This window comes from Amphiprion ocellaris, chromosome 15 (genome assembly GCF_022539595.1).
Source record: "Amphiprion ocellaris isolate individual 3 ecotype Okinawa chromosome 15, ASM2253959v1, whole genome shotgun sequence".
Classification (NCBI taxonomy): Eukaryota; Metazoa; Chordata; class Actinopteri; family Pomacentridae; genus Amphiprion; species Amphiprion ocellaris.
The window spans coordinates 25,166,516-25,177,835 of NC_072780.1; the positions used below are offsets into that span (position 1 = coordinate 25,166,516).

An 11,320-nucleotide genomic window follows, 5' to 3' on the forward strand; every position below is an offset into this window, starting at 1 on the left:
AGAACTTTAGACTTTCAGACAACAGACTGATCAAATTCATTTTAATCAAAGTCTCTTTGAGACTTAGCTTAATTTGATAATGACCTCAGTCAAACTGAGGATGGTACCCCTAAATTAACAAGTGCAATTTAGCTATATTAGTAGATACTCTACAATTTTATTAGAGATTTCTGGCAGTAATAAAAGGGTGTATGTAAGGAGAGAGAATGGTGGGGGGGATATTAAAGTAAGGGGTGGGTTTGCTACTCTAAAGTTCAATATCTACGCAGACTCAATTCAATTTTATTTATATAGTGGCAATTACAGTTCAGATTGTCTCAAGATGCTTTACAAAACCCATATGCCTGGACCCCCAGCGCAAGCCCTAAGGCAACAGTGGCAAGAAAAAATTCCCTTTTAACAGGAAGAAACTTTGAGCAGAATTCAGCTCATATGGGGGGAACCATCTGCCACTGGCTGCCTGGGATCAACTCTACTAAGGTGAAGAAGCACTCAAAGCACACAAGACATGCTCCAACCTCTGGTTTGTATCTTTATGCAGAAGGATTCATATTGCAGCAGGATATTGCTGACTGTCACAAACTTTCCCCCACAGTCACCTGACTTAATTTCCAATAAACATTTATTGAAAAACCAAACATTCCTGACCTGACAAAAAGCTCTCTAGACATTGTTACATCATGCTGGGATAAAATGACTTATTAGGTCAGAATAAACTGCTAGCTGAAAGCAGCTCAAGAGCTGCTGTCATTAAAGCAAAAACTATTAAGATATCATCATTTGTAATTCAACACGTTGTATTAAATTTGACAGAAACTTAGGATAAAAGAATCTTCACTCGTGGTCTCAGACTTTTGGACCCAACTATATTTTAATCAAACATCACCTTTATTTCTGTCTGATTGGGTGACATTAAAAAAAAAAAAAAAAAAAACTTTTTTTAAGCATTGAATATTTTCCAAGAGAAACTAAAAATGATGCTTTGCTTCAGTTTCCCAGTGGAGTTCACAATGATTTTCAATAGTAAATAAGTATTGTGTCAGCAACATACCTTGAGCAAAAGAGCAAAATATATTCCTTTCATCAACTGCTGCAATATAATGTTCTCACATACTATTATGTCACACTAGGCCCTTAAGAAAAACGCTTATATTCATAACAATATTTCCATTGTTTATTATCAGCAATTAGTCAAATACATGTAAACAAACAGTAAGAAAAGGACAGAGTTCATCAGGGACTTTGTTTTTCACAAGGTTATCAGTATCGCTTTTAGCACATCCACATTCACACCTCCATTTTTTTTTTTTTTGCGTAACATGTGCCGTAAAAAAGGAAACATAATATGACAAATGGCATGTACATGGATATTAAATAATAAAAAAGAAATACATTGCACTTTATTTACAACTCATATTCCAAGAAATATAAATTAAACATTCCATTAACTTACTAGCCACAAACTGGACAGAATATTAAACTGCCATTTTCTGGCAATGATATGATGTCTCACTACTAATAAATACACTAGCCACTCTGGGTGACTGGACTTTTAGCTGACATTAGGCAGTTACTTCAGGCAGCATTGTAAGGTCTCAGTTTTCATGTCACAATATTCTTGCACAGTGGTAGTTCCTGAACTGTTTCTCTTTTTTTTTTTTTCAATTATGACAGCTTTCAACTGCAGGTACTTGGGACAGGCACAAGGTAGCACAAATGTTTACCAGAATGGCCTCGTAATCAGCCCTTTCAGCCTTTCTGTTTTCATTATGATGTCAGATTCAACAGGTTTGAACACAAACAATCATCAAGAGGGCGGGAAAAAATAGTGCTTTTGTCCTCTCCAAGTTTATCTAATTAGCATCGAGAACTGCACAACAGTGTTTAACAGCCACTCAGAAGTACCTACTCTATAGTAGGTACTTTTTCTTCCCAGAAAACGGCCCTGAAAAAGGTTCTACAAGAGACATTTCATGCAGTTTGACCACACTCAAAGGTTCAGGTGATCCTAAAAGGGCCCTCAAGATACTACAGTGGAAAATGGTCTGATAGAAAACCTTCTGCAAAGTAGTACGCCATTCTACAACACCAGCAGTGTGTAAGGGCTGAAAGAAAGTAACCAAAGTTCAATGACAGGGATACTCTGAAATATATGACAAAGCTTATTTAGATGAAAACTTAATTATTATTGAATGCATGGATAAAACCTGTGAGAATAAATTCTTTCTTTCTTCTAACTGGTTTTGAGTAGCTGTGAACTGAGAAGAACTTACATCAGGAATATGTACCGGTGCATTAAATCATCCAACATTAGACTGCAGATAAGGGCTAAGTCAGTTAATAGGGACAGAACATCTCAAATACTTGAAGATGTGTGAAGTCAAAATGAGTCAAGAATCAAACTCATCTAAAACTAGAAAAAATAAATGTACCACTTTCTAGTAAGGTGTTTTGTTGTTGTTGTTGTTGAAACAATGTCTTCATTCATGAAATAAATAATTTCCTTACACTTTATATCATTTATAGGGCATTAACATGAACAGCTCCTAGGTTGACAGTCTAGGTAACTGTATTAATAGCCCCCTAAAAACTGTCAACCTCCACTTGTAACTAATCATAGATAAACCATTTATTTATCATTGATAAAGCCATTATTTGAAAGTTACACACCTTTGTTAAATTGTGCTTTACTAGAAAGTCAAATATTTTGTGTTAAAAGCACCATGTAAGTTGTGGAACTTCTGAAGGCCGAATCTACAAAAATAAGTCCGTGTAACCTCACCTGGCATTACAAATGTAAATTTGGAGGAAAAAAGAAGTACAAGAGGCCAAAAATGATGGTTCTTTTAAACATTCATCAGAAAGATAAGATAGAATAAAACTTACTGATCCCTCAGGGAAATTTACAGAAGTTTGTAGAGTGTTGTAAATTTCCAAAGTTGAGTTTAGCAGGTAGAAGCTGCGCTCATGACCAACAGTGTAAATACCCATATCAGTCTAAAAATGATGCACTAATATGGGAAATACATACATATCTTGAACTGTATCACTTCCCTGTGGTGAACAGCATATCCATGTGGCTAAGATCAATAGTCTCATTCAGGCCTTCAGGCTTACAGAACTCACATGTCTAAGTTATGCTACACAGGAACTAGTTCTTACAATGTGTTGTCTCGTATCAGAAATAAGTGAATGGAGTTGTTCTGAAATGGCCACACTTAAAGGCAGAGTGAAAAGCTGTCTTCGTGTAGAGGGAGAGTCTCCTGGAAGACATATTGTTTTACACCTGAAAGATGACAGATATTTCAAGATTTAAGCCATAATATGAGATTGTTGTTGTTAGATGTTTGAATGTCCAACAAGATTAAAATCAAATCTCAAATGTCACAGGCCCTCATCATCTTTGTGCACTGAACCACCAGGAGTAAAGATGCACAATTAATTAACTAATCATCCATGGTGAGATTTAGTCTCTTCTTTCTTTCCATGTTCCAGCCTAAGGCTTTTATAAAATACATAATTTCTACAGACTGAGAAAATGGGTGTGATGTATATTAAGAATTTACAAAGTTAAAAATCATGATATTAAGTCACAGTCAAAAAATCATTACGATTAACTGAACTCTGGCAGAGTTTGACTTGTAGCTGTACAGACTAGAAAGGTTAAGTTGAGACTACAGAAAAAATCCTATTTACAATGAGTCTCATTGTTTCACATACAAGAGGTAATAGAAGAAAAATATTAACAAACATTGGTGAGTTCTGTTTGCAAAAAAAGTCTTTTTTTTAAAACATTTCTAGCACAAGACTGTACATCATCTTGTATTGAAAGAGGCAGTTTCCTATGGCAAAGCTAGACATAAGTACATATCATGCTGCACTAATATAGTGCAAAATTATGCCTGAAAAACAGAGACAGGACAGGCAGGCAGAAGTAATTTTACTCTGGGATTCATTAAACTTACTTTTGTTTTCTGGTTGTACTTTTTTCTTGTGAGGTACATCCAGGCCATAATTACAGAGAGGATTTGAATGTTTTTTTATGGGACAAAGAATGACAAGTGAAACAAACAATGCCACTTACCCATGACAAAATAAACAAATCACCAACGGAAATTTGTGCTTGCACAGCAAAATCTTTGTTTTGGGGCAAACCTCTCCAATGGTTTGAATATTACCGATCGTAGTAAATGGCAGAGAAGCAAAGGCAGACTTCCAGAAGAAGATAGATCATTCATGAAGGCTCCTGTGAAAGAAACTAATAGAATGAAAATAAAAAAGAGGAGGGAATGTCAAGGCTGTTCATGAATGTGGATTCTGTGCCTTGATCTTTGAGGTCTCACTTTCTGTCAGAATCTTCCTCTGCATGTTGGTTGATCAGCAGTGGCCCTGACTTGAAGGGGAGCAACCCTGTGTACCCTGAAGGAGGACAAATGTCTGAAAGTCAGTGTGGTAAGTAGGAAGGCTCCTACATATCAGCGTCTCCATCATAGGCCAAAGTCAGCGGCTTCAGTCTGTTGTTCATCTGCCGTCGCTGTGGTTTCTTTGGCTTTTTGCTGAAGAACAAACAAACAAACAACAGGCAAAGAAGTTTTAGACAATCTTGTAACAACTGATGAATGGTATTGTTGCTGTAATTATTCTCAAAAAGACTTAGCAGGATTAGTCCATAATGGGAGAAACATAATGGTGTTGAAGGTTTTGTATTTGTTGATATTTCCACATCCCTGACTTGATTCTGCATCAGGTTGGCCCATATGTGTTATAGCAAAAAAAAAACTGTCAGCAAAATGAACACGCTGTTTCACTGCTACATAATTTGGCCTTTAGATGTGAATGGGCATGGATTATCTCATTCACTTCAGCATCAACCGTTCAATCTATAGATGCTTTCGTCTTTGCCTCACAGTTGCCAAACACTAGTCAACACATTTTGCAGTGTTGGTAAACTCACTTCTTCTCACCACATGGGTGCACTATTACTACCTGCTTTAAATGTCCAGTACTGCAGTATGGGGAAACTGTCCACCTAATTTTCAATCTATGCCTTTTATCATTTGTCAGGGTGTACTGTAAATACCCATAGATATCGAATCTACTGTTCCATGTATCAGCATCAAAAATGATAGCACATGTCTCCTAAAGATGTTTAAGACTTTGGCACAATGTGTCAAGGAGGAGTAGCATGTAGCCTCAGTGGCCATAATGTGGCTACTGTGGCTTTATATAGCTGTGGAGGGGCAGAGTGGAAAGGTAGCATGACCTGTAGAGCCATAAAAGCCAGGTTATTGGCAAATGTGCCACTTTAAAATACTCTAGAATTATCCTAGTCCAGGGAAAAAAACTATGTAGATGGGTCTGAGTTTGGGGTCAACTGTTGTCATAGTAAAGGGAAGACTAATATTAGTTTCCTATGTTTTAGCCATTTGCTTTATTGACCCAGGTCTGCAAGGTGGCGCGGTGGTGAGCACCATTGTCTCGCAGCTAGAAGATTCCCGGGTCACGTCCTGGTTAGGGCATCTGGGATCTTCCTGTGTGGAATTTGCATGTTCTCCCTGTGTAGTGTGGGTTCTCTCTGGGTTCTCCGGCTGCCTCCCAGAGTCCAAAAACATGCTGAGGTAAATTGCTGATTGCTTAGTTGTTTGTCTCTAAGTGTTGCCCTGCGATAGACTGCCGACCTGTCCAGGGTGTCTTCGCCCTAAGTCAGCTGCTTTTTAACTACTACATCTTTGCTCTGTTTCTTACAAAAAACAGTAATACTTTGAACCCCAGACGATCTAAAGATAAATGTAACAATAAGTGGTTAAATCGGGATATGACAATGACAATGCATGCTGCATGTTTTGAACTGTCGAGGGAACCTACAGTAACAGGGAGAAAGTGCAATTTTGGATTCAAACCCATGATGTTTTTGTTGGGATATGAAACTACTTACAAACTAATTTATCATTGTGTCACATCCATGAGCGCATTTATTTTCTCTGCAGCTCCACACAAAAACTTAGGTCATTAGAAGCAGAGTGGTCTAACCTGCAAGAAAACGGAACTGAGTTTTATATAATTTCTGTAACATTTTATGGTCTAGATTTTAGTGGCAAAATGGTCTAACCCACAATTCAAATATAGCATTACAGTGGCGCTTCTAATGTCAGACCATTCTGGAAAACACAAAACTTTGAGCCCATTTTTCTCGAAAACTACAGAAAGCGGGTTAGATCACTCTGCTTCCAAACCCTTCAACTTCCATCCATCCATTATCTATGCACCACTTTATCCTCATTAGGGTTGCAGGGGGCTGGAGTCTATCCCAGTTTACTTAGGGTGAAGGCAGGGGACACACTGGACACGTCACCAGTCTATCACAGGGCTACACAGAGAAACAATCAACCAAACACACTCACAATCACACTAACAGACAATTTAGAATCACCAGTTTCACTTCAGCGTGTCTTTGGACTGAGGGAGGAAGCTCAGGGAGAACATGCAAACTCCACACAGAAAGATTTTCTAGCTTTGAGCCAACAGTGCTAACCACAGCCCCACACAGCAACAAATTTGCAATAATAAATTAAGCAGCACTCAGGATGTTGAGCGATGGATGGATTAACTGACCTACGCAAGTTTCAGTTCTGTAAATGTTAATGAAATGTTCAGTCTCACAGGAAAGATTCCGCACAGCTAGAGAATATAAATAAATCACTGTGGCATTCCGTGGAAAATGGTCAGCATTAAGTTAAAGTAAATACACGATTTAGGGTAAAGGCAAAAACAGTGTTATGGTTCTCAGGACAAATCACAATACTAGCAGTCACTGTAGACGGACAAAATCATTATCTTTAAATTGGATCAAAAGAGACAAAGAATATCCAGTGGCGTGATGACAATATGAAGAGAATGAATATGTGTTGAAATAACATGCAAATGGGTGACCACAAGATGGCAAAAGTGAAACAAGCAAAAAAATTAAAGAGAAAGAGTGAGATGTATGCCAGTTTGACCATTGGTCATTCACCTCTTGCATTCATGATCTGTGTAGTTCTCAAATTTAGGCTGTCCGTCTTCAACAACATTTCTAAAAATGAGATCATTACAACTATAAAAACATTCCATTTTTCTCTTTTTCAGGGCTCACTGCTAGAAAGTGATAGCAGTAATAGTAGGTGTAGTACAGTGGTACTGTAAAACCAGTAACAATCGGTTTCAGTCAAAATCCAACAAAATCCAGGTAATGAGCAAGCTGTTGTAGAGGTTTTTACATTCAAACAAAGACTACAATTTTGGGGTAAACATTGATTATGTTATTTTTCTCATTCTTAATTTTTCAAGTGAATTTAATCATGTTTTTCTTCTTCCGTCATCAGTGTGTGAATGTGTGTGTGAATGGGTGAATGTGATGTATAATGTAAAGCGCTTTGGGTATCGTTTCCGGTATAGTAAAGCGCTATATAAATACAGACCATTTACCATTCTTCAAATGAAGAAAAGCATATCTTTTGTGAGTGACACCAAAAGATTCAGGAATTATTTGCTTCAATGAAAATAACTTCTTCGTTTTCTTTCCTAGATTTAACAAATATAAAAGGTACAAAAGTGTGGAAAATGTCTTTACAGTGAAACCCTTCATTCAGGTGGGGTGTGTAATTGATGCTAGACCGCTCACCTCCAGGAGGTGATCCACAGAAAACAGGCAATCTGGATGTTTGAGCACATTACGATGTCAGGTGAATTAAGAATCGGAGGTAGGTGCAGCCTGACTAAGTGATGAGAGTTTCAAAGTGAGGTGGTGGTGGTGGTGGTGGTGGTGGGGGTGGTGGCAGAGACTGCTGCAGCTGTGGTGGTTGCATCTGTGATGGTGGAGGCTGGTGGAGCCGTGCATCATATTGCTGTTGTTGGTTTTGGCTGTGTCGTTGTAACTCATCTTGCTCTAGTTTCTGGCAGGCAGGACAGGTGTAAGGCACTGTGTAGCTGTTTGGATCCATCCAGTAATCCCCGTCTGAGGGGGACTTGTAACTTGACTTGCAGCAAAGGCAACAATCACAAAAACTGAGCAGAGTGAGAGTCGAGGTGGAGAAAGAAAAACAAGAAATGAAAGGACAAATGACAAAAGAACTTAAAAAAGATGAAAAAATAAATAAATGCAAAAACATGAGCAGTGATGTGATGCAGAAAAAGTCCCATTTAATTCTATTAGTCCACTTCTACACTGTAGAGCTGACCTGCAGTAAATCACCATGTCAGACTGAAACTGTACTCAAGACAAAAGTTAAGCCTCAGCAGAGATGAGAGACAAGACAGATAGAACTCACAGAAATGACAAAATAAAACTGAGTGGTTGAGAAATATTAGAAATTGGATGCATTAGCTTAATTTTAATAAAAACGATAACAACTTGAAAAAAAGAGTGTGGTTTCCTAAACCAGCTGAACAAAATCAGTGACTCAGCTATATGTGAATAAATCCAGCCTGGGGCAGTGAGCTTTGTTGTCACAAAGCTCATTAGAATTAATAACCCATAATGAGTTTATGGTTAGCCGCAACCATAAGGTTGTTGAAACCAAATGACTATCTGATCAAATCTGATCATATCAATTCACTGACTGAAAACAGAAAATATTTACTACTGAATGTTTCTTATGATCGTGACATTCACCACTGTGCTAAATGATAAATATAAATGTCACAGCCATTACACACAGTTATGTGGAGTCTAGTCAGTATATTACAATAATTTAAAATGGATTTCTGTTCCTTTAGAGGAGCTTTTTCAAATCTGGAAAAATAATTCACATCATAGTGATGATAAGTTTATGTCAGCCTGGGATATGAGACTACAAAATTCTTAGCAAAATGTCCTGAACCAGAGGTTTAAGAGACAACGCTCTGAGTGTTTAACCCTTTCCACCCCATACTTAGGTCCCTACTGGTTGGTACTACTGTGTTTAAAATGGATGCAGCATTTTTGTGCTTTACTACTGTTGCACCAGATTTGGCAACATTTCTGCTGAGAGTGTTTAGAACAGGTTCAATTATGTCAGTCCTGTATTTACACTGTTAGGATGTTGCTTTTTGCTTCTGTCATGTCTTTTCTCTCTGAAAATTAGCTTTTCCTCTTTTTCCCATGAATATATATATATATATATATATATATATATATATATATATATATATATATATATATATATATATATATATATTCTTCAAGTTTAAGAAGTATTTCTAGTAGCACTCTAGTAGCACTTATATAGCACTTTTTTAACCTTATCTAGATTCTAGATTCCTTATCTATAGTTTTTATGATCTAGATTCTACAAACGCTTTCCAGTGCATTTCTCATCCATACACTCACACACACACTCACACACCATGCCATCATAAGCAGCTTGGGGTTCGGTGTCTTGCCCAAGGATTTTTAGATGGTTTGCACAAAGTTGGTACAATTATATCCCGCTCTACCACCTCAGCCTTAGCCAACCCCTTTGTAATTACAGGGTTTCTGCCGATGATATTATGGAGCCATGTATGGTGTTTTTTTTTTTTTTTAAAGACAACATGCCTTGGAGCTCAGATGATTAAATTAAATATAAATCTAGGTAGATTTATTATGTTAGATTTACTTTCATCAATTGTTCCATGAAAAATCTTCTCACAACATTCCAGGATAAAGATGAGGCTAAATATTGTTGGAGTCCATATCAGAGGCACAGATGCTCTCCAGTCATTCTTGTTTGCAAATGCAGCTCGTTCTTTCAGGGTGATTCCCATCACATCACTGAATGTAAATGAATCACAGCATGAGTGATAACTGAAGTGATGATGATGAAATTAAAACTCATTTAAGTTTTGGTACGTTACCATGCTAAGTATGTCATGGAGATTATGAAGATGAGCAGAACGAACGCTCCTGCTGCTACTCCATATACCCAGGTCTTCAGCTTCCCATCTGCACAGAGAATCACACAGACATACAATGTCCATTAGTACACTGTACGGCAGGTGTCAGCAAATTAGATTTAACCATAGGCCAGTTTTTTTCAGCACTGTTCAATGGGTGACCAACATAACTGGATCAACAGACACGGTGAAAATTCAGGTATCGACTGTATGTTGGAAGTTTTTATCTGTTTGAGTGTTTTCATTTCTCATATTTTATTTCATTTAAGTAAGCTTGTATACTGCACTGAAAGAGCTGTAGTTAGTGTTGGTGTTGCAATAGTTTAAGTAGCATGCTTTCTGTGTTAGACTGCCACCTATTTGTATTTGAGATGCAAAATAATGACTACTGGCTACATTACTAGATCTTCCTGTGTGGAGTTTTCATGTTCTAATTATACCTGTGTGGATTCTCATTGGGTGCGCCGGCTTCCTCCCACAGTACAAAAGCATGCTGAGGTTAACTGGTGATTCTAAATTGTCCATATGTGTGAATGTGAGTGTGCTTGTTTGTTTGTCTCTCTGTGTGGCCCTGTGACAGACTGGTGACATGTCCAGGTGTCCTCTGCTTTCACCCTAAGTCAACTGGGATAGACTCCAGCCCACCACAACCCTACAGAGGATTAAGCGGTGTATCTGTAATGGAATGGATGGACTATATTATTGACTATCATTAGATGCCAGAATGTCATATATCTCAGGATTTACTAACCTTGCATTTGATTGTTATCTACGTTAGATTTCTTGCCAACCACAGCTGTAGGGATATGTTACACATTCGTGTGTCAAATGCATCTTATTGAAGTTGCTGCATCAGTGTCTATTTAAAAAGACAGCTTTCTACATGGCTGTATTTTGGATGATATTTCATGTTTTTGTCTGAGCTGAGGGGGGCAGCAGAGTCACACACACAGCAGTCTGTGGAATTTGTCCATATTCATTGTTGCACTTCAGAGTAAAGGAAACTGTTGGTCACTGAATTAGAGATGTAACACAAAGGTGCACAAGTCACCAACACAAAGCCTTTATCACCATGTGGGGGAGAGAAGACTGTAAATGTGTTATACGGCAACGCCTCCATCTCCAAATGAACTGTGATAATGACAACAAATACACATGCAACGCACTGTCATGTCTAGGTTTATTCCAATATAGAAGTCGTCTTCTACTCTCATTATCAGAATCCACCATTTTTCATCATGATTCTACAGTTTATGTTAGAAATCAACGGTCATTTTGTTATTCAACATGACCAAAACAACAGATGTCACATTACCTGGACCAAAGGGCTGCAGGAACCAAGTGCGTCCCACCCTGCCTGGTGTGCTGGCTGCAGGCTGGGTGGGATTGAAGGCTCGGATGGTCTTGACATCAGCCTTGTTATCTCCTG

The 11,320-nt window shown here is 38.0% G+C and overlaps 1 protein-coding gene across 1 annotated transcript in view; it reads right to left on the reverse strand.

The window, feature by feature from the left end:
• Positions 1-1,160: 1,160 nt before the first annotated feature.
• thsd7aa (thrombospondin, type I, domain containing 7Aa) overlaps positions 1,161-11,320 on the reverse strand; it is a 201,930-nt gene continuing 191,770 nt past the window's right edge. Inside the window, exons 26-28 of the mRNA XM_055018016.1 lie at positions 11,207-11,320; positions 9,853-9,940; positions 1,161-4,556 (exon numbers count right to left, since the gene is read on the reverse strand). The exon at positions 11,207-11,320 is cut by the window's right edge and continues 100 nt beyond it. Coding sequence (XP_054873991.1) covers positions 4,469-4,556; positions 9,853-9,940; positions 11,207-11,320 — 290 coding nt within the window. The 3' untranslated portion in view covers positions 1,161-4,468. The remainder of the gene's footprint in view (positions 4,557-9,852; positions 9,941-11,206) is intronic.